Source organism: Neolamprologus brichardi, chromosome 7 (genome assembly GCF_056152115.1).
Source record: "Neolamprologus brichardi isolate AB-2024 chromosome 7, ASM5615211v1, whole genome shotgun sequence".
NCBI lineage: Eukaryota > Metazoa > Chordata > Actinopteri > Cichliformes > Cichlidae > Neolamprologus > Neolamprologus brichardi.
Genome location: NC_142110.1, coordinates 26,108,347 through 26,132,274, shown reverse-complemented (window position 1 = coordinate 26,132,274; position 23,928 = coordinate 26,108,347). Strand labels below are relative to the sequence as shown.

Here is a 23,928-nt window from a genome sequence, read left to right as displayed (position 1 = left end):
TAATTTGGTGAGAGCAAAGTAAGGGGTTAAAGCAAAGAAGAGAAGGCAAGTTGAAGTCTGTTTTTTACCATCATATTATCTGCAGCTCCTTATTCTAAGTCAGGTGGTTACACAGCAGTTTAGGTTGTCCAGGTGTCCAAGAGAAAGAACAGAGCTGGAAACTAGCATGGCAAGTCCACTTTAAAATCCTACAAGTATTGGTGATCGGTGCATTTAGTGCTCAATACAAAAGTCAAACCTGTGTGGGCACATTCTGCAGTAATAGTGCCAATCAAGATAAGCCAGTGTTTGTTTTTGCCCAGGGCACCAACGGTTGGTAAATTTAAAAAAAAAAACAAACAAAAAAAGTTAGACACTTATAATGTTAAGAACCCTCCCAAAAACAAAACATACACCTCAGGATCCAGCTGCCACCTCTAAAACTGGAAACCAAAATAAATCAAACCATTTTCCAAATAATGCTTTATGAATGTGGTTTTAAAGTGAAGAGCGATTCCCAACAAAACATTGATGAACAAGAATGAAGTCAATAAAAATAGAAATAAAAATGTTTCAAACTTGGGTGCTTTACTCAAGCTGGACCTCCTGCTCTGCAGGAATAACTTACACATGAACACATACCAGACGCTAAAACACTGCAGAGCGTCTGATGTGATAACTGTAAAAGTAATCCTTATCATTTTATCTTAAAAACTTGCAGGTAAAAAGTAAAATGTCACCATTCATATTACAAAGTAATCTAGCAGGAATGTTTGCTTTCATTGATTAGACTGGCTGACACAGTACATCATTTGAAGTCACCATTAAATTTTTTTTGCCCAAACTTTGTACATCAGTACCTCCACCACACCCACTGTACGGTCTAAACAGTGTCACCTGTTGGCACACAGTCATTGGCTGAAACAATTTCACCTGATTGTCACATGTAAGCCCATGAGGGTGGACACAAGACAATCTTGTAAAAGGTAATGCAGAAAACACACAGCTTCCACATGATGTATGAGGCATGCAAAGTGCTGTCCCTAGTACACATTAGAAATGATGTATTGCACTCAATGGGAAATCACAAACTCAAACCCTTTTATAGACTATGTGCGCTTGAGCTGAACAATACAGATATTGACTTTGAGAAAAAGAAAAAAAAAAAATCATATTTTGAAAGCCAACACTTTCTTACCTATAGAGGAAACCTCCAGAACCAAGCCTTGCCAGTCAATATCTTTCTAATGCCGAGATGGTGGGACTACACACAGTAGCTCCATCTGCTCGCCCGCTACAGCTGACAGAGTTACGGACTGTAGTGGTGAGATTGTGTAGCTGTTTGGGCCTACCCCATGTGGCAGCTGTGTGTTTTGGCAAAATGTATTTATTTATTTTTTTTAAATAAATTTATCCTCTACTTCTGTGTATAGTTTGGCAATTAAATGCCTTTCAATTTTACTATAGTAGCAGGCTGAATTGACAGTTCTGCACACTGGAGATGAATTTTCAACTTGGAACGACATTTTTTAAAAATATAATGCAATCTAAAGGGAGACCCAGCAAACTGAAAACCAGTTGTCTGAAGAGCACTTGCGATAAAAACAAAAAACGAACATATTCTTAATGCATTTATAGCTAGTTTAGGTTGTGGTGACAAACATCTCCTCTTTAGCCTTCCAGCTGTGAGGTAAGAACCTAGTTAGCATGAAAGCAGCCAGTAAGAAAGAGACAGTGTAGGTATATCTCTATGGTCATTTTCCCCCCCTTTTTGTTACTACAATCTCAACTCCATAATAAATTAGAAAGAAACATACCAAAACAGCTCATCAAATGTTATTCAATGCAGAAGATCACAAGAGAAAAATCATTTGCAATTAGCTGCAACAAAAATAAAACTGTTTCAATTGGTCAGAGCAGCTCTGCTCAGAGACAGATCAACGGTGGGGGAGAAATTTTAAATATAGCTCTAACTTGAAGTGTCAGCCTGTTATGCAGCCAATAACAACAACATGGTGATTGGTTGGATCATGAATCAACTATTCCTCTCTGTGGTAATTCAACTTATGCTTCTGTATACATTTTCCTTTTATAAAATATTTTATTCATACAATCATTTCCTTAACCATCGCAACATTACTATTTAATTTTGGGAGTCAGGATATCAGTCACACATCACCTCCTAAGTACAATAGTATATAAACAAATGCAGAAAAAAAATTATTCCGTATCCATTTGAGTGTCTCTCATTTTACTTCTTAGTCCATCTTGTGTCTGTACACCTGTCTGCCCATTTGTCTTTCAGTGATGAGACGATGGGAGTATTGCTGGTCCTGATGGGGCATGTGGTTGGAACAGCTGTGAGCAGCAGCCTCTGCTGGCTGACCAGGAGAAAGGCTCTGCATGGCAGAACAGGCTGGCCATTGGCAGGCATTAAGTGACTCTCATGCTGGCCCGTTTACAGCTGGCTCAGAGGACACAGAACTTCTGTCGAGCCTAGAAAAGAGGAATGAGATATAGATATGGAACCTTTTGAAGACAGAAGGAAATATCACTGCATAAATGAAGACTATGAAGAGACTGATTATATTCTAATGAAATTCAAACTTGAATCACAAAGGCAGTCAAGACTTACTTGGCCTCCTCTGTGGGGGACATTTCTTCCAGAGGACCATTGGGCAGCTCCACAATGGGCCGACATTTCTCACTACTTACCAGGACACGAATAAGGAGAGAAACACAATATATTCAGTTTACAATACCAGAACATGAGAAATGGTTTAGAAAAGGCTGTAATGGAAATCAGCTCAAGATAATTTGTATCTTGCAGCAAGATAGTTTTGTTTTGTCATTTATCAATTCCTACACCTATAATTTCTTAAAAATAAATAAATTCCAGTGAATAGAGCAACTGACCAAGCTCTGATTGGCCAGGAGTTATACTGAACTTATTTCCTGGGTGCGATGCTCAACTCGACTTAAGAGGTTTAGTCACACGAGTAGATCACTCAGTCAGGATTTCTCCCCCAAACCGCGACTATCTCTAACTGTTGGCATAAAGCCCAAAGGAGCTGTCTGCCATGCAGTTTTAATACCTCATTCACTGAGCTGATGTAAAGCAGACTTTGAAGGTAATCTGGAACTATTCCTAGACTTTAAATGACCTGCTTTCTGGAAAAGGTCTAATCCAATTGAAAAGGGAAGGAATGAAGTTGTTTACTTTGTTGTTAGGCTAACTATTTTTTAATCATAAGCAATTTACTAATTTTTAAATCACATCTTTTATTTTCCAGGCTCATATTTAACCAAAATGGAAAGGCCTGCAATTATTCACACAGCACAGAGAAACACGGGGCACTGACATAGCTGCTAGATGCATCTGGATGGCGATATAACAGAAATGACGATTGTGATGATTCATTACTATTAATGCACTTGAAGTTACGAAGAAACATAATCCGACTATCAGATTCTGCAAGCACATCTAATAGTAGCAACGAATACTGCAAAGTCCTGCACATTTCAGGGACAAATGTGTGACGGATGACCGCTGAACACTGCAGAGCACGTGCTGACTCTGGCTTTTTATAAGACAGACAAAAACAAACTTAAGTGGTGACTGTGAGACTGTGTGTGCTATATCTGACCCAGTTTTAGGACAGCAGGCTGTGGCTGAGCTGTTGATGCCTGCTCTCTCTGACTCCACATACTCCACTACTGAGTACTTCTCTGAAGAAGCAATCTTCTCTTCCTCACTGGAACACACAAGTACACAGCATATGCATTAATACATGAATCCCTTCTAATTAGTCACTTTTTCCACAGAAACACACCAACCATTACAACAGTGAGATGTCAACAGTGAAGCATGCTGAACTGACTGACAGAAAGAACAGTAAAACAAAGGATGGTCATGTCGAAATGGAACACCTCTGATGTCTATGTAGGAAAAGCATCAAAATGTACAGCAAATGGAGAAAGTCAACAGATTGGATTGTTTAGCTATGATAGTCTTTACTTTGTTGCTAGCAAGCAAACAGTAAACAGGCCTAGAGACTGATTAGACCAAAATTGTTTGTACCAGCCGTCAGTCTTGCTTTGTCTCAGAGAACCACCAATCATCTTGATGAGGCCTCAATCAAACTAAAAACACTCACAAACATCCAAATCTATTCAAACATTTAAAAAGGTGCTATATAACGGGTACCCAGAATGTGTAAAATTCGAAAACAAATGTTTATGGTCTCCTGTTAAAAATCTGCAGTCAGTTACATGTTTAAAAACAGAATTTTACAATTTCACAAAAACATTCAAACTCATATAGTCATGCTTGTGTAAATGTAATTTTAGTCAAGTACCAAAAAAGAGAAAACGTTACTTTCTGGTATTTAAAGTACAGAAAAAGAAAACTAACTGAAACTTTATGAATTGTATTTACACAGGATTTCTACGTCTGAATATTTTGTCAATTATAATTCTGAAAGTTTTAAGATATTTTAATTAATAGCAGTCCTTTGTACATGTTGTTTTGAAATCTGATTCAATTAGCAGCACATTAAAGCACAAATCTTTCTATTTGAATCTACCTCAGTTATTGTTATATTTAGAATGGTTGTATTTAGGGCTGTGCGATATGACCAAAATCTCATATACCGATATAAGACATTTATTGTCCTGACAACAATATAAATCACAAAAATGTAACATTTTATGTAAATTCAGTGAATCTCGGGCAACTCAACTTGCGTGAAGTGTTTCCAGCTGGGCGTCCTTTACCTGGAGTCCAGTGTTTTAACCCATGCATGAAACTATACATTTTTAGACATAAGTTGTAATGGCCGCCGTTTTCTTTCGAAGTTTGAGTCGAAGGTTTATTTTTTAGCACCTGACGGCTCTTTTTTGCTTCTCATCCGTAAACTCTCTGCATACCCTTTCACGTGATTCAGTTTATTTTGAAAAGTCTCAACAGGATCAAAAAAGCGGACAGCGGAGCCACTCGATGGTTTTACCGTCGTTGTTGCTAACAACAACAACACATAAAAACAGGCGCTTGTCCGTCCGTAGTGTGGTTATATTAAATGTAAGAGAAAGAGAGAACTTTAAGAAATTAATATAGCCACTACAGTGACAATCAAAACGATGAAAAAAATATTGCTGTAAACAGTTTATTTTACGACACCACAAAACAAACGATAGCGTAAAATGAAACGATAGACGTTTTTATATTGTCATCCGATATATATCGTTATATCGAACAGCCCTAGTTGTATTACAGCCAATATCAAATTTTGTTTTATTAGGTGAAGAGTGAGCTGTGACGTGTACATGTTTTTATTCCGTATTAAAGTAGTTTTTCAGTCAGAATACAATCACCACATTTTGCTTTTGTATTTTAGCTCATCAGTAATGATCAAAAGTAGTAATGTTTTTCCCTCTAATAAGTCACAATCGCAGGATGGACACACTGTCTATTTGCCAAAACCAAAAAAAGAAGGCAGCTATGGGAAAAGCACACCAATGAAACAAGCATATGGAGAAATATATTTAGAAAGCTGTATGTAACCAATAAAAATCCAACTGAGGCCACTTCAGAGAACTGGTTTCTACTTTGGGCCAATTTCATCTGGAAGATTTCAGCCAAGAATGAGATTGTGTTGCAGTGTTAGAATAAGAGTAATCTGAATAAGATCAAGGCAAAATTAAAAAAGGAAAAAAAAAAAAAAAAAAAAACTGCACTTAAAAAAAAGAAAGAAAGAAAAAAAAGAAGAAAAACACACCTTTGGTAAAAACACATGCAGAATGGAGATAATGAAATAAACAAACAAGGAGTTGAAACCAAAGAAGATCAAAATTCCGAAAGAAAAGTTGGTGGTTGACGTGACAACAAGACTACATCACGGCTGCAGGCTGATCTCTGATTGGCTGTACATACCGATAAGATTTCAACACTCTGAAGAAGACCACACCCACAACGCACAGCAAGAGAGAGAGGGGAAGCTCAGATTGTAAGTGTCGCTCAGTTCATTACACTGCTGTTATCAACTCAGACAGACAGACAATATGATGCAGCATCAACAAAGGGACGGAAGGACAGAGGACAACCAACTTTAAAACCTGACTGTTCAGGAAACAAGGATTTCACCATGAAAGGGACTTTTTATGAGGCACTTTTCAAGCTTGTAGGACAGAAAAGCAGCTTTCAAAACTTGGTATCCCATGTTTGTATAAGGCAAGACCTCAGTTACTTTGGATTTTTGAACATCAAATGGCTATCAAGGAGTAAAACACAAACAAACTAGTGTTCAAATATCAACCCCCCCCCCCAAAATCCTATTTTCTGCTGTCCACATTATCATGTCACATTACACTAACCCATGACAGGGCACACAAATTAAATGTCACAGGATCTATAGTGGTTGTATCTAAAGTCTCAAAACACCAATAGTGTAAAGAACTTATATTAGCTACAGTCACTACAGTCTAGACAGTGGAAGAAAGAACAGTCAGTGTTAAAAACTGAATCAGTTTATAGGCCCCTTTCTTTATGGCAGTGCAATGGACCAGGTCAAGTAGGAATCATTTATCAGATCAGCCTCTGATTCTCATTGAGGCACAGATAACTAAACTGGGATTGTATTCATAAATACATAAGTTAATTCATAAATAAGTAAATTCTTAAAGTGATAACAATTTTTAAGAATTTACACTGACTACAGCCTAGTTAAGATGAGTTATTCACAAAGCAGGACTACCTCAGTAGCTTAAGAGTTTTTCTTCTGGCATGAAGCTACAATGAGCCAGCCCCCCCTCCCATAAGACACACCAGTTAAAACCAGCCAACCCATGCCTATAATCACAGAATTCCAACTGGCACTGGCATCACTCTCATCACCATAAGTCTGAAGCGTAATTCTTTTGTGTGCAAGTGATTCTCGAACCTCTTGAAAACGGCGGTCTCAGTCTTGGCATCAACAGTGAGACTGACTGTTTCTTTCATGGAGCCATTGATGACCGTTTCTGTGATGCTGCGGTGCTCAGAGCTAGATGCTTCCTCCTCTGCCTTAGAGCTCCCACAATCACTAGGTGCAGAGGCAGCTGGAGAAGCCACACTCGTGCCCAACCAGCCATCACAGTCTGAGGGATGTTAAGAAATGTGACATTAGGTGTCAGGTCTAATCAAATCAACGTCAATTAGACTGTTTTACCATCAACAGCTACCCCAACATGGGTTACATTCACCCCTAATATAAGAAAGATATAAGAAATATAAGAAACATCATCAAGTTCAGGAAATTCTGGATACTTCCCTTGTCAGATACTCAAGGACATGCATTTGTGCATATCTCACCTTCAGACTGCATGGGTGCGTTAACCCCTAAAGGGTCAATTGTTTCTATACTGGTTTCCATAGCAACAGGAGAGTTGCATCTCAGGGGGTCTTTGGGGCTGAAAGATAAATATAAATTTATAAAGCACTTTAAAGTTTCAACACTATCTTAAACACAAATTATTTATTGCAGAAACTGCAACACTGCAGACAGAAAAACAGACCCACAGTAAGTCAGGACATCTTACCTGACAGGAGTGAAGTTGGAGAAATCAGCCCAGCCAGTTTCTGAGTTTGAGTTAGCTGCAGGAGAGGAGCTCCATGCTGTATCAGGGGAGGTGGAGGGAGAGGATGGAGCTGGGTTGCTGGGGTTGGAGTTTGAAGCTGTGGATGTACCCGTGTCCATGGGGATATCATCAAAATTTGCCGTCCACACTGGGCCTAAACAAACAAACAAAAACAACGAAAACAACCCCAAATAATTACGTTTTAATTCACGCATAAACTGAAAATAACTCCAATTAATTATTGTGCTTACACAATGCAATGCCTACATAGTGAGGGGTTTTAAAAAAAAAAAAAAAAAAAAACTGCCAAAATATTTTTACTGGCTCAGTGTTTTTTAAAATAAATAAATACAAAAAAAAAAATCATAATTTATTGCTTAATTTATTGTTGATATTATTCAAATATGCTTTAGTATGTGAAAAAATGACAAATGGTCATAAAAACACGCCAGTTGGAAGCAGCCATTGTGGAGAAAATGAAAGCAACCGTTACTGATTCTTCTGGGTTGATCTAAAGGAGTTGATTTGATTATTCAGTCGAACTGGGAGGCGTTAAAACTCAGCTGACAGCAATCTACTGACCAGCAGTGAGATTTTACACTCTATAACTTTAAATTAATCCTAGTTTAATCTTGATCCTAAAATCAAGTTGAGGCAAAAAATAAAATAAATACAAACTCTTGTGACAATTTGTCATTAGGCTACCACTCTGTACTTGAGTCTTACATGTGGTCGTCTCAAAACCACTAACCTGTGTCAACTTCCATTCTGTCATCGTTGCTGGGGTTGGAAGCTTCAAACTGATCCCTCTTCACGTCCTCCTCCTCTGAGTCTGTGCTCTCCTCGCTGTCTGTGCTGCCTGAACTCCTGTGATGGACAGATCAAGTATTAGAATAAAGATCTGAGCTGTCCTCTTTATACTGTGAGTGAGATTAAAAAATAAATAGATAAATAAATAAATAAATAAATAAATAACAGAATATACAATTCAGCAGGAATTGATATCAGGGTTTTATTGATACAGCTTAAATAAACAGGCTGCTCTGGTGGCATTTTGTAAAACAATTTATCTGTATATATGCTCCTACATGGAACTTACAGTTCACATAAATACATCCTTTTTTTGTATTTTTGCATAATAAGTATGTAATGCTGGCCTTGTTGACCACTAAAATATGTATTCAGAGCCATACGACCTTTACCTTTCTCATTTCCCCCATCTTTCCATTGTGAATTAATTTGTGTGTGATTTACAACTAACACTGACAAACCTATAGATGTTTCTTGTCTAAGTACCGATGACATTATTCATATGTTGATTATAAATATTATAACGGTTATTATTACCATTGTATTAAAAATACTGAAGTAACACAAGCTGATACTACAAACATTTTTTGATGACTACAGCAATGGTGATACAACTACCACTTTTCTAAAGCAGTCACACAAAAAGCAAAAAACTCTAAACACAACAAATTATACTTAAACAAGACTAAAAAGAGTTTTACAAATAGCTTCTGACGTTGATGTTAATAAAAATGAATCACTATAAGATCACTATAAGATCAAATACAGTGTCCATATATACATGAGAAAACCTGCTATATCATTCCTACCACTTGAATGTTTTAGCTGTTCAAAATCTGGTGGCACATGGTTCACATCAGTACCAGCTTGCTCTCACAGCACTACAACTATGCCCATGTTTGACTTGATAGTCCTGTTTAATGCTATCAAATAAAGGCAACCCTGTCCCCTTAATGAAAACATTAAGTAATAAATAATTTAAAAACAAGTGGAAAGATAGTATAATGACGCCATTAAGATAATAACCAAAGGTTAATTCAGTATGAGATTGCAAAAAAAAAAAATGTTCAGTTTCTTGGTGCATGTGTGTCTGACTGACCTGGGGCGTCTCTGTGCCTCTGGTGCAAAGGTGACATCTTTTTCATCCCAGATATCGTCTTCATCTGAACCAGCATCTTCAAACTGCTGGATTTTCTCCTTACAGCGTGCCTCAAACAAAGCAATATTTGCCTGGAGAAAATTTACACACATGTCAAAATTAGAGCGTCATCGGTTGTGCTTAAAGCACATGCACATACAAAGTAAAGTCTTCCAGAACAAAACCCTAGGCTGTGAAGCATTCACTTAGAAAGCAGGCCTCAGGCATCTTTCACAGCATTATGCTGTCATTTCTTTTCCTGAAGCATACCTAGAGGCTTGTTTGAAGTATGAAAAAAATTACTTCAAGGTTTGTATTCTACAGCAGTTTTATTTTCTCACTTTCTTGTCATCTGCTTCCAAATTAATATCAACATCAGGATATGCACAACATGCCTTTAAAAATATTTTAACTAATTCCAGGAGTTTTACTCTCAACATTATGAATTTTAGATTAATAATCAAAGTACTTACACTTTCATTTGTATTCAGTGAAAAATTGATGTCTGATATTCTATCAAAGGGAATACTGCAAGGTTAAAGAGAACAGAGTTTTATTGAGTTAGATTTGTTAGGCATCCACATACAGACAAGCAACAAATTAAAGGAAAAACCCCAGATTCCCTCCTACAATGGGGGAATCTTTTGGCCGTTATGTTGTGGGAGACATTTTAGTTGTAGAGTGATCTTTTTTTAACCAATGATGAAGCACTCCCAATGATGCAAGTTGTTGCCGAGATGTTAATGCTCCCATCCATAGGGAAAGAATGGCTTTAATAAGTATGACTGATGTGACTCAAACACCATGACCTTTAGTTGCCAGATTCAAAAGCCAGCTGAACTTTTGGCGTCATCAAAACGAGGGATATCATTTGTGCTGCTTAACCACTGTGTAGAATTTTATAGACTTGGACACTTGGACAAACAATGCCAAGTCACACTGCTGGCACAACACCTTATCAAGACACTTGTTTTTCCTTTAACCCGTCTCCAAATGACCCCACACAGACAAATTCTAGGACATAGCAAAAGTTTGTTTAATATTTCAGGCAGCCAGTACAAAATAAACACCTTTTAATCACCACCTTATTCTTTATGTCCTCGTTCCATGTTTTAAACTGACCAAGCTAAGAAAAGCTACATTTCCAGGTAGAGGAAACAATGCAGACAAGGAACCCAACATTGTTAGTCTCTACTTTAATATTCTGATGTAGTCACATAAGATTTTGCTGAAAATTTACCATCCACTAAGCAATCATTTTTTGCCCAAGCATGTTTTTTTTTTATTTTATTGTTAGCCTAATTCTAACAAAGATGAAAATACAATAAATATAAAACTCATCATGCATATTGCAGTTGGATATACACTATTGAAACAACTAATAATGAAGAAATTATCGATGTTTTTCACCTGTGTGACCACTTATAATAACTTGCCAACATCTGCCCTGTATACAATGCACTGTTCTTTTACAGCAAAGAAGCAGAGGTTTTATGCTGTGTACATCTCTACAGGAAAGTCAAGTCCTCTCTTTTTTTAGGCTACATCAGGTATGTTCCAGGCATCATGATGGCACAGGAGGCACACCACTTTAGACACTTTAGATTAGCTAGAGCAGAAGCATTATCAGGTACATCAGTTAAAGACCTCAGTGAATAACAGCTTTATTTTCTAAAAGAGATCTTGCCAAATTTTCATTACATATAAATCACTAACATTAAATAATATTATGCTTAACAGAATTTGTAGCGGTCATATCTGTGGTCAATGTGCATTTTCAGCCTTTCTGGGAAACATTCAATCACTGAGGTAGGTTTGTCAATGCTATGGGTCCATTGTATTTATGCATGAGTCTTATGTTTCTAACAAGCATGCTTTTCGACAGGTGTTCATATAGCTACCTACTCAGAGCAGATCTTTTCTTCCTAAGCGCTTTACTGATGCCATTTTTTTTTTTTTTTTAATTAAAGCGGAAGAAAAGAAAGTAAAAAGAAAACTTATTCTTGTAACTTTTAGTTACAAGAATAACTTTAGGTCACCAGAAGCCTAAGATTATGTAATAAATCTGTACTTCACTGATCCACTCCCAGGCATTTTGAAAAACAAGCGACATAAAAGGCAAAACCATAAGCGTGCCCATTCCAGCTCACCCTAAGAAAGACAGAAAAGAGGCAGCCCACGACAGCAGAAAAAGGTGGATATCATTTCTTCTTTGAGCCAATTTTTGCCTTTGACGTGATCATTGTACCAGGCTAATGATAAAGAATAAAATGGTGTCGCTGGTGATGACATTTCTTTCTATATAAAAACTACAATCTAAATTACTCAGGAAAAAAAACCTTTATGCTTTTTAAATTGAGTTTAGGCCTAGAATGGAAATCCTTCACTAGCCAATGAATGACTCAAAATTAAGAAATTAAATTGAAGAACTTTATTTTAAAAGTCATATGCAAATATTCTATAACTGAATGAATTAACAGTGAAAAAAATGACCCACCAGCTTGTAGTGTAGTATGCTGTACCTTTTGTGTTACATGGTAATACTTAAATAGCAAATGTAGGAAAAGTACTCACTCCACCACATCGTCCTGATCAGCAAACTCTTCGTCATTGAAGCCAAACTGCTCAATAAAATTGGACGTCATTTGTTGCATCTGATAATCAGAAAAGGCCTGGCAAAACCCAGGACCAACGATAATGATATACTCTTGGCTCTACACCAAAAAATGTCATTACTTGCAGTACAAAGTACATGTATACACATACTATATTCACACACACATAACATACATTAGATAGATGTTTAAAGTACATTAATTTTTGAATTTTCTACTGCTACACTGATGACAGAGTTATTGTGCAGGACCCATGGACACAGAGTACCCACTGAAATCAACAGCTGGCCAAGTCAAGGGGGAAGAAGAAAAAAAAAACCCCCAAAACAAATAAAGTAACCTGATGCACTTTGGAGGACTTCAATTTCTCTTGTGAAGCATGAAGATTTGAAGAAAATTTAAAAATAAGTTGACATGTATGTACTGCACATTTAAATTTCTGAGGGTTTTTCCCCCCCCAAACATCAAAAACACTTTTGACAATAACTTTTAATATATAGAATATTTTGATTTGGCCCCCTAGGCAGAAAGGTTACCTCTACATGAGCTGGGTTTATGTGCCCATGGGTCTGCTTTGTGTGCCTTCATTCATTTGCATCTGCGTTTAAATCTTACTTGTTGAAGAGACGAGTCTTGGTGAAAACCACTCTCTTTAAAGTCCACCTCATCATCACTGGAAGAATGGATGTGGTGTGTATTTACCTGAGAAAACATGACATTTAATACAAAAGGATCTCCTGCTTATGGAGTGCCAAAATTAAATAACAATCGTTAAACTATAATTTCTGCTTACATTAAAATTAGAAGTACACTTTTATTAAAAACATAATTATTTCACCATTTTATCATCTCATGGTTCCTGTGCTACAGTGCATCATGAAATACTGAAACTGCCACAGCAGGTTGTCAACAGACCCCAACATCTGACCTCGCCTTTGACTGGAGGATAAACATTGGATAGAATTTACTTAAGTGCTATATACAGGTGATGCTTGGTTCATTTCATTTGTTCCCAGGGAAATCAGTCTGGCTGATATTAAAGTTCAACTTCATAATAGTTTTACTGACGTTTAATGTCTTGCTGGACAGTATATTTTAAACTGAATCATTGGCTCATCTTTTCCTTGTGTGTCCTAGCAGTTTATATTCAATTAAAATTTACATTAAAAAAATTTTAATGCTATGCCGAAACACTTTAGCTGTTAAATGGTTCAGCATGAAAGCAAACCTGAAAGCGTTACTAGTTTTCATGTTCGTGTTGTTACTCACCAAGTCAACAGTGTTTCTTTTGTTTGTGTCAGCCAGCTGTCCAGAAATAAAAGATTCCCATTTTTCTCGATCCTCTGCAGGGAGCTCTGTCACAGACATGAAATTTATATAGACACACACACACACACACACACACTACATCAACATAAAGAGCACAGCTATCAAAACTACTGGCAGAAGACAGTGCTACCCCGTAAGTCCCTTTACAGCGAAGTAGTAAAAAAAAAAAAATGTTATTCTCAAATTATGGGTAAGCACATCTCTCACTTTATTTTCAGTTATGATTTTAGTGTCCAATAATTATAAAACCCAGATAATAAACAAAACATTCATGCTGCAAATTCTATTCCACAGTTTCTTGTGTTTTAAAGCCAGCTCTTCTCTTTCCCCTCACATGGAAGTGCTTTTTGTCCTTCCTAAAATACGAGTGTATTCGACAACCTATCGATGATAAACCTACACTTTACAGGAAAGTAACAACACATGATGGTGCTAGATGAGCACTCAAAGAAATGTAATTCCTCACCAGAGATGAGCTGTTGTATTTGCGGCCCATTAGGGCCTTTGTCGCAGTTATGAACTATAGAGTTGGCTATTCTGGTCAGGTGACCCATGTAGCCTCGTCGCCGCCCACCTTCTGCCCTAAAACAAGGTTCAATAGTAGTATTAGCATATTTCATAGGGTGCTAGCACCATGACCAATAAAACACAAGCATTGTGCTTTTAGTGCAAACAAGAATACTTACTGTTCTTTCTCATTGGAGCTCCAGGCATCAATGATTCTCTGTATAAATTGGCACTTTTGAAACAGCTGGTGGAGAAAAATACAAGATACTAAATACACCAAAGAAATATCTGACAGACAGCTCACGTGACGTATAGTTAACTTCCAAGTCTGTTGCTCGTATAGGCCTGTATAAACAGGTTCAATCTTACATGTTTGATGAGGATGCTTTCCTTCACGTGTTCTGCCTCTGTGTCTGGTTGGATGTCTATGGGGGCAGGAGGCATAGCCAGTATCATGGCTGTGCAGATTTCCACCTGAATGTGGAGGAAGTTGTTCCAGATGTATTTGAAATACATATCCTGTTGAGTAAAACAAAAACAAGTACAAAGTGAGACACATTAGTAAACTGACTGACAGTTTAAAACAAGGGGGAACCACAACCAAAAGTTAAGTTTTTTTTGCTGACATAGCTGACACAAGCTATGAAGGAAAAAAATCTGTCATGTCTCCTCACAGGCTGAGATCTTATATCAGGATCATGGTGGACATATAGGCTCCCTGTGCATTGCCACTATACATGACAAGTGATAGCTTAAATCTGGCCATCCAGTTATGAATGGTGTAAGTATTTTTTTTATTATTAAAACAAAAAACAAAACAAAAACACAGAAGACTGAAAAGCGATGTGTTGTGTGTCGTGCATTATGAATGATGCAGGCCGTTTGAAAATTCAGGCCAACATTTTAAAAAATAAAATCCAAAACAACAAAAAGTTAAATCATCCATTTTCTTCTGCTTATCTGGGTTTGGGCAGCGGGGAAGTCCAGACAGCTCTCTTATCAGCCACCTTATCTGGGGAAACGTCAAGGTGTTCCCAGGCCAGCCAATACGATATATTCTCTCCAGCAGCTCCCGGCACTACTCCAGGGTTCCTCCCAGTAGGACATGCCTGGTCTGAACACCTTATGCAGGAGGTGCCTGCCACAGGAAATTCCATCCCCCCACCCGCCGAATGTGGAGGAGACCCTCTCGAATGACTAAACTCCTCACCCTATTGCTAAGGGAAAGCATATCCACCCCTTGGAGAAAGGCAATTTGTATACCCAACCTAATTTTTTTTTTTCCCCATTAAAAGAAGTAACAATAATAGTGTTTATAAAAGTCCAAGATTAATGGATTTGTGGCGTTTCTCACCAACAATGCTCCATCTGGTGGCAGATGGCTGCATAACATCGGGATGCAACAATTTACTGGGATTGGACGTTGACTTGAATGGTGTGGAAGTTTGCAGTGTAGGGATAAAAGTTTATGTTAATTGCGCAAGTTAGGATTTTCAGATTTAGACCAAAAACTCTGAACTGGACTTCTGTGGAAAATTTATGCCCCAAAAAATTTTCAGAAAACTTTTGAACTTGTCTAAGATCAAAATTCATTGCATTGATTGTAGTCTCCGCCCCCACACCACACACCCTAAAAACAAGATAGTACTTACTAGTATAACTCCAAGTGTGTTGAGGTTAATTAGTTCTGTATTGATGCTGTGTGTGTTGCTCTGCAACAGACTGGCGACCAGTCTGACGACATTGAGCCTGGTGTTGCCCACTGGAGGGTCCAGAACCCCCCATGTTGTCTTCATCATATTCTTCTGATGGTGGAAAGCAAAGTGTTTATCTTAACTACAAATGTCTATATATAATATATATATATATATATATATATATATATATATATATATATATATATATATATATATATATACACACACACACAGCCTGAAAAATATAACATAGTCCACCTATCTTCAACCTACAATCTGCAAAGACAGCAATAGTCACAGCTGTAAATAGTCTTTACCTTTGGAGGTTCCAGTAGCAGCTGGTGAAAATCTTTGAGTCTGGGTCTCACAGCCTCGAGGATGCTGTGGTTCACTGAGAATGATGGATGAGACATCCCTGGGGGGCACTCCATATGACCCTCAAACCTACAACACATGTCCAGTCACATGAACTAGTGCAAAAAAGAAAATAAAACAATGTTGCCTTGCCAGTACAGTTTGGACCATGATTCAGACTGGGACTATATGATTTAAGGATCCAAATAGGAGAAGTAAACTTTGTATACTGCAATAAAAACAGAAAGAATGTTTGCAGTATTTAGTTCCCCATTTCAAGAGGTATTGTGTTGCTTAAAAATTGTTTAAAAATTTATTTATTTTAAAATCTCTACCCATGTCAAATTAAAAATATCAACTGGCAGATGAAAGGACAAGACATACGCTGGTCTCCTCGTCTCAAACAACGTGAGCAGGATCTGGATAACGCTGACAATTGCAGACTCGTTCTTTTCCTTGTCGAAGATATTAGAGAGCAGCTGCTCTACTGTCTCCTGCCTGAAGAGGAAGATAACAGACACTTAAATGAGGAAAAGCAGGTTTTTTTGCATGGCAGAAAATGACAATGAAATCGAACAAAAACAAAGATGGACACAAGAGAATGAATTAAAGTTTGATCTGGTTGATCGTTATCAAAATTCACACCAATTATCTTATATCTGAGTTCAAAGGTTACGTCACAGTAAAACAAGAGCACTCAGAGCGTAACTCCCCAAAAGGACGAGGGCTATACTAAATGACACTTTTATTACAATACATTTCCTCTTATTGGGTCACTGCAATGCCATAGGGCATAGGTGTCAAACTCTGGCCCGTGGGCCACATTTGGCCCGCGAAGCCATACCAAATTACTATTGCTGGCCTACTGGTATTATACAGCTAATATCTATCTATATCTCTATATCTCTCTATCTCTATCTCTATATCTATCTATCTATCTATCTATATATATATATATATATATATATATATATATATATATATATATATATTTATTTTTTTTTTTAGTATTAAGCCTTGATTGTTCCATATTCAGTTTTTCAGCAAAACATGTTTTATTAATAAGAAAAGATTGATTCTCATATCTGGAGGAAGATTTTTTTTTTTCAATAAATATTAATGTTAGCCCGCAACATTGTTCCAGTTTTGAATTTTGGCCCACTGTGTATTTGAGTTTGACACCCCTGCCATAGGGTGTTGTACTGAAAAAATAAAAAGTGTGTTGTACAGCTCTCTGCATGCCCTTTCATATGATACGGGGGTTTTTTGTTTTGTTTTTTTACAGCATCAACTTTGACCTTGGGCACTAACAATGAAGATCAAGGTCTAATACTTCACCAACCCATGTCCCCCAAGGACTAGGATATTGTTGTGAAGTTTGAACACCATCCATAAAAATTACTGGCTCGTATAAAGTTTTCAATGATATATTAACATTTGGTGTGACCCTGACCCAATTTCACCAAAATTAAATCAGCTCGAGCTGTTTTTGGTATCATTGCACACAACTGAAAATGAGATTTCGGAACCCAGACTGCTAACAAACAGGAAGACAAACAAACAAACTGAACAACGACGTACTCATAGATAGTTTTATTCTGTACAATACTGACAAGTTCTCGTAAAGAAGCAAATACATACTTTTCAAGTGTGGCCAGAAGTGGATCAGGTTCTGAAGAGCCCTGCACCTGGAACATCTGGTCTCTGCTCAGTCTAATGATCTCACAGAGTGACTGTGATGCATTGGAGTGTCTCTGTTTTCAAGAAGAATAAATAAATAAATAAAACACTGCTAACCAGCTTAAAAATAATTTTAAAAAAGCCCTCCAGTCTTGTATTTCCCTCCTGCTAGCTGACCAGGAGGCTATTTGTCGCAGCCCTCGATCAGTGAGCCAACTCTCCAATGAGGCTCTCATCCCACAGTCAAATAGAATGACTGAAAGTGCAGGGAAGAAAATCCCATCGGGAGAAACCCCCACCCCAACCCCGCCTCTCACTGAGGGCACATAGGTACAGAGCCCAGCACCCCTCCAGGTGACTTTCTGCACTTTATATAGTATTGTTTAATATTGGTAAATATTACATCTGAATGTCTTCAATGATTAAATAAGTACCAGTATACTCCCTGACGAATACCCTGGTAAATACCGCAAGTACAGAGCAAAATATGTAAGAAACTCACATCTTCATCTTGAGAAGGTTGTATCATCTCCACCAGTCTCTGAATCACTTTCTCCTCATTCAGCCACTAATAGAAACAAAGAACTTTGTCAGGAAATCATAAAATTTCATTATTAAATAAAAAGGCTTCACAACGTTTCACCCTTTGCTGTCCACTTCAATCCTTAACATCAACTTAGAACTGTTAATAAACTATACCAGATGGCAATATAATTTAATGTGGACTGTAATATTCTAGTGTAAACTGCCTGAGAGGATATCATTTTTAGCAAAGGAGGGGAAGCATTTTGTTGTTACCCACATTGAGAACATCTTGTCGTAGCTGCTGTGGTTCGATGCAGGTGAGCATCCTGAGCAGCAAGTCCATGATCGCAGAGGTCCCGATGTGTTTTATCATCAAGTCTACAAAGTCTTCCTGCTTCCTCAGAAAATCAACTATCTTTAAATAAAAACAAGACAAGGTTTTGTCATACTGATTTAAACAGACTTTGTTACACCTATAAGTAGCATAGCATTTTATCCTCTCAGTATTTTTACATGTTGGCATCATTGGTGAAAATAAATAAATAAATAAAAAAAAATCCTACCTGTTCAGGCTTGCGTCCTATAAGAATAGAAAGAACTTTGGAGAAGAAGCTGGCCAGGAGGGGGTTGAGGGGCGGCTCATTTTGGAGGAAACTGTACAATTTCATCAGCAGTTTTTCATCTTCTCCTAGTCTGTCATTGATCTGGCTCACATCTGATGTAAGCAGCTCACATGATATGTTGGGATACCTGAGGGGTTAAAAAAAGAAAAAAGAAAAAAAAAAAGGCCCTTTTAGAGTTTTTCCAATAGTTACAGCACTGCTCATTACAAAGCAGATAAATATTTAAATGCAGGAAATTCTAGAGGTATGAGTTCTTCTCAAAGTTATATCCAACCAGATATCAAGAGTTTAAATTTAGTTGCTTCATTTCACCAGTTTATTTTGAGAAAACACTAAATTACAGCAGCACTGCCACCATTGGTTCTGTAAGTAGTGTAACAGGAATTTTCTACAAACCTCAGTTATACTGGTACACCAGACAGAATCAAACTTTTTTGAAAAAGTTTTCTTTTTTCTTCAGATTTCCATATTTCAAAAAACAATTTGAACAACAGATCAAAACAAGTGTAGATAATTCTCCTGTGAATTCATATAGCTCAAGTGGGAGCCATATGTCCAAGTACTTCCATAGTATTTAAAGCAATGAGTGATTTTAAAGCAGACTACTGGATGTGAAGCTTTCCCAACTGGATTTTCCCACATAATCAGAAGTTTGGGGAAAAGCTCCCAAATCTCAGTTTGACCAATTTCTTCTGGCCTTGTGAACAAACTTGCTAACATTTCAACTTTTGTGGACATGTCAGCAGTTTGCTAGACACTGGAGTTACGCAACTTTGATTTAGCACCACAGATAAGTTTACAGAAAAACTGCATCCTGTAGGTTAAATGTTCCTGATGTCAACATACATCTTTGTCAAACTGTAAAATAACCATTTCCTTACTTGTATTTAACCTTTTCCTCAACATCAGTACTGGGTTCCTGTGTGATAAAGGTAACCAGGTCCTCCATACACTGTGGTCTCAGCAGGAAGTCCACAAGTTTGTGATTCTGGGCCTTGCACTCCTGCAGGACATCATCCTCATCCATTACCTCTGTAAGCGTCACATCCTCCTTCTCCAGCAATGTGTCAATGTGGGATGTGGTGTGGAGGTCAAATTTCCAAAACATGTTGGTTCTTTAATACACACATATATGGAAAAAAGGACACAAATATGTTAAAACAGATTATGGGCAAAAGTGAGTCATTAAAATGAGTGCAAAAATGAAACATTATCAATCGAGATTCATCTAAGGGGCAATGATTTACTAAGTTCTTATTTCAGCTCACCTGTGAGTATGTTGGAGTCCTCACAGCAAAGCTCAGGTTAAAAAGAGGTTTGTTCTAGTCTTTGGGAGTTGTGGCCCATTCCAGGCTGACCAGACGGATGGGCAAGCAGGCAGATAGTGGTAACGGACACACTCACAAAAAGCGCACATACAGCAGTTCAACACGAACACACCTGTGGGAGAAAGACAGAAGCAGATGGGCATATATTAGGGCTGTGCGATATGACCAAAGTCTCATATCCCGATATAAGACATTTATCGTCCCGACAACGATATATATATCACAAAAATTTTACATTTTCTGTGAATCTCGGGCAACTCGACTTGAGTGAACCGTTTTCAGCTGGGCGTCGTGTACGTGGAGTCCAGTGTTACATAAGTTGAAACAGCCACAGTTTTCTTTGTGAGTGTTTATTACATGGCGTGCTGCGGGGAAAAGCCTGTTCTAAGGTTTATTTTTTAGCACCTGACTGCTCTTTCTAGCTTCTCATCTGTAAACACTCTGCATACTACTTCACGTGATTCAGTTTATTTTGATAAATCTCAACAGGATCTTCAGCTTTATTCCAAAAGGTTTATGTGGAAAATAAACAAGTGGATGGAGGAGCCACGTGATGGTCATCGTTGTTGCTAACGACAACGCATAAAAACAGTCACTTGTCTGTCTGTAGTGTGGTTATACTAAATATAAAAGAAAGAGAGAACTTTAAGAAATTCTACAGGGACCATCAAAACGATGAAAAATATTGCAGTAAACAGCTTATTTTGCAACATCACAAAACAAGCGATAACGTAATATGAAACGATAGATGTTTTCATATCATATCAGTAGCCCACCTAAGGCCCAAGATGACTGCCAGCTGGGGCTAACCAGCTGGCATTAAACACCAATAAAAAGAAACCTACAATAACTTACATGCATTTAGAAATCTCACACATACAAAGAGCTCAAAGAGTGACCTTTCTTTAAAGAACAAAAAGGCACAAATTCTCAATTATTACTATTTTAACCGTTCATCTTATAAAAAAATAAAATAAACTCCCCAGTCTCTTTCTCATCACCAACTGGGTATGAAGACTTGCATCTGGGCTAACATGACTCTACTACTTCATCTGTGCCTCATAATTAGAACTAGGCAATAAAACCAATTAATTATCGTGCAAAAACGTTTTAATAGCAATATAAAACATGGTCATTATAAAGGTGACAGCTCATTCAATCCATGTTTTGACAGACAATATGAAAAGCCAATGACAATGCCTGAAGTGCTGCTATTGGCTTTCAAGCCATCTTTCAGTCCACTTCTCTTCAATGCTAGAGCCCTGACTTAATGATATGATTATGATGTCTGATTAAATCCCTGTGAAAATTTGTTAAAATCTTAGCTTTTCTGTGATTTCATCTATATTCACATAAGTTTGAAGTTACATTAAACTAAAGCTTCTTGTTAGCAACTATTCTGAATATTTGTTGTTGACACTCTTGAGATGTGTGCCAGTTCGGTACATTACTGTAGAGAGATATTAATCCATTCCCATTTCTTTTTATTTTGCTTTCAAGGAGGTAAACCTTTTAATTTTTAAACCAACTTGAGCAGTACTTCTCCAGATAAATTGCTTAGCAAAGACCTGATTTAAATTGCATGCATCTTTAAACACTTTGTGATTAACAGTCTCTCATCATTTGACCTATTCATTAATTTCCCACCTAAAAGGTCTTCTAATTACCTGTTCTGTACCACAGACGACCTATAATCACAAGCTCACCCACTGTACAAAACACCTTCCTACTTATATTCAGAACAGTGACTTGTTACCAAGAGACTGTAGCAACTGCGTGTAATAAACATACAGGATACCGGCTGCTGTGACTCCCCAAACTACTTTGACAAATTAAGTGCGGCTAGACATCTGGATGCCGATTATATTTCTGCTATTATGAATTTTGTGTTAACTCAGCAATGTAACTGACACAAAAACTGCACTACATTCACACTATAAAACGCCTATATTTTGATAAAACGATCACTCCCAAAAACAGCTGAAAACACGCCATAGAGCGAAAATAATAAAAATACCGTAGGCACATAAACATTACGAGCCCGTAATAAAATCAATCTAAATACCAACTCTACCTACATTTCAGGCCTATGTAGTGCAACTATACACATGCAATAAGATATCACATTTTAGCTGGGTGGTAATACATAGTATTCACCCAGAATCACCTGGTTCATCTGGGCTTGACTATGTGTTCCGAACCAACAGACTGAGCACTTTAAAAAAAAAACAACTATTATATCCTTAAGTATGTGTAAAGGCAGTCATTTAACGCAATCGTTATTAGCTGTATTTAATTTCAGCTAACCAACCTTCGAAGGCAAAGTTAACGGTTAGCTTTAATTTCGGCTAAAAACGAATCAAAACAGCAGCCTTTTTAATTCACGTCATTACCAGTTCGTTTACATCCTAAGGCCCAAACCTATCTACCACTAACAGTGCAGGCGTTAAAGACAACACACCGGTACAAGGAACGTCACTAGCTATTGTTAGCTAACCCCGTATTATCGAACTCAATCAATTACCCTAATATATGTCACATATGAGGGTAATATTAACTGGCTGACAGGTTTGACAATAAAATCAAAATATGATTCCGAGGTACCTTAAAACACTAATGTGCCATGTTAACGTTAGCCTCCTCTTAGCTTGAAAAACCACAGCCTGACAGCGCAGTGATAAGATGGCCAAGTATGCTCTTTGCTAGCCAGCTAACGTTAGCCGGCTATCTAAAGACTGCTGGCTAATCGTCTCTTCAGCACCAAGTGTATGAGCTTGCAATTGTACCTACCAATAGACAAGGGTAAACACCGACTCTCCAGCATGTAGCTTATCTTAACATTAGCCTCGGACCTTAGCGATACTAAGACAGAGCTAAGATGAAATTTTGGCAAGGAAAATAAAGCGTTTAAAACTGTTTCTAACAGGCGCGAAAATGTAGATCTTCGGAGAGCACTTTTCAAGATGGCGGTTCCGTCAACTTCATCGACCCCTTCCCCCACTCCAGCTGCAATGTTTGTCAATCAAACAATTTCCGCAAAACTATTGGTTGCGAATCCTGTCGCTCAAACAAGGTCGTAAGCTTTTATTGGACAAGGTGCGTGTCTCGTCAAGACGTCATTTACACAGAGTATATGTATACTGTCCCGGAAGAACGGGGTTTATACTGTTTATCAAATTTTAAGCAAAACAGTTAGACTCATGTGGTAACACAACAAATTGAAGGTTTAATGTAGTGTAATTCATCTACTTGACAACTGTATTTTGGTAAACTACGGGTAACATAAAACCTTCACTCCGCACGCGCGTTTGCTTTGAATTTTAAATCGAGCACACTAAGTCGCGTACACGCACGCCCACGTCTCGTTCGAGAAACGCCCAGTTGATGGCGGTAGTGTAAAGAGCGCAGACCCTCGTTACCTAAAGCGAACGTGTGTTTATCTTTTAGGTATGTGTAATTAGTGTAATTTTATTTACATGGCGACAGTTAACAACAACAACAACAGTAACCTCAAAACACTTTATGATGTCAGTTTAAATAGTATATCAGAGAATGGCATATGAGCAGCACTTATTAATGTGCTATTATCGTGTGTTATTAAATTGAATTATCAGTAAAAAGAAGATTCTGCTCAACTTTCAATTCACTGGACTGGCTACAGGAGAGAGCACCGAACTTCTCAAGTTGCTTGTTACTGCCACATTAGTGAGGACTGTGGAACAGCTCAGA

The 23,928-nt window shown here is 37.6% G+C and overlaps 1 protein-coding gene across 8 annotated transcripts; it reads right to left on the bottom strand.

The window, feature by feature from the left end:
• Positions 1–548: 548 nt before the first annotated feature.
• Positions 549–23,214, bottom strand: ppp6r3 (protein phosphatase 6, regulatory subunit 3). Of its 8 annotated transcripts, none has more exons than XM_087843373.1 (26): positions 22,990–23,214; positions 20,140–20,311; positions 19,753–19,986; positions 18,812–18,998; positions 18,526–18,663; positions 18,226–18,291; positions 17,685–17,797; positions 16,428–16,541; positions 16,007–16,133; positions 15,645–15,797; positions 14,362–14,511; positions 14,172–14,236; positions 13,952–14,067; positions 13,426–13,511; positions 12,772–12,858; positions 12,116–12,213; positions 10,015–10,069; positions 9,503–9,633; positions 8,345–8,460; positions 7,555–7,747; positions 7,328–7,425; positions 6,918–7,113; positions 5,912–5,929; positions 3,627–3,734; positions 2,615–2,689; positions 549–2,475 (listed from the first exon to the last, which is right to left on the bottom strand). In XM_087843373.1, exons 3-26 carry the CDS (start codon positions 19,977–19,979, stop codon positions 2,424–2,426), a joined length of 2,769 nt encoding a protein of 922 aa, XP_087699499.1. In that variant the 5' UTR covers positions 19,980–19,986; positions 20,140–20,311; positions 22,990–23,214; the 3' UTR covers positions 549–2,423. The 8 variants fall into 8 exon arrangements, with proteins under 8 accessions (XP_087699499.1, XP_087699503.1, XP_087699505.1 ...); XM_087843377.1 differs by having other exon boundaries at positions 12,116–12,195; XM_087843379.1 differs by having other exon boundaries at positions 12,116–12,162.
• Between the last annotated feature and the right edge of the window lie 714 nt (positions 23,215–23,928).

Excerpts from the sequence above, each read along its gene's own strand:
- ppp6r3 (XM_087843373.1), bottom strand. The coding sequence starts at position 19,979 with ATGTTTTGGAAATTTGACCTCCACACCACATCCCACATTGACACATTG. Across the intron at positions 17,798-18,225 it reads AACCTTCTCAAGATGAAGAT|AGACACTCCAATGCATCACA; the intron begins GTGAGTTTCTTA and ends TCTTGAAAACAG. Across the intron at positions 12,214-12,771 it reads AAGACTCGTCTCTTCAACAA|GCCTTTTCTGATTATCAGAT; the intron begins GTAAGATTTAAA and ends GGGTTTTGCCAG.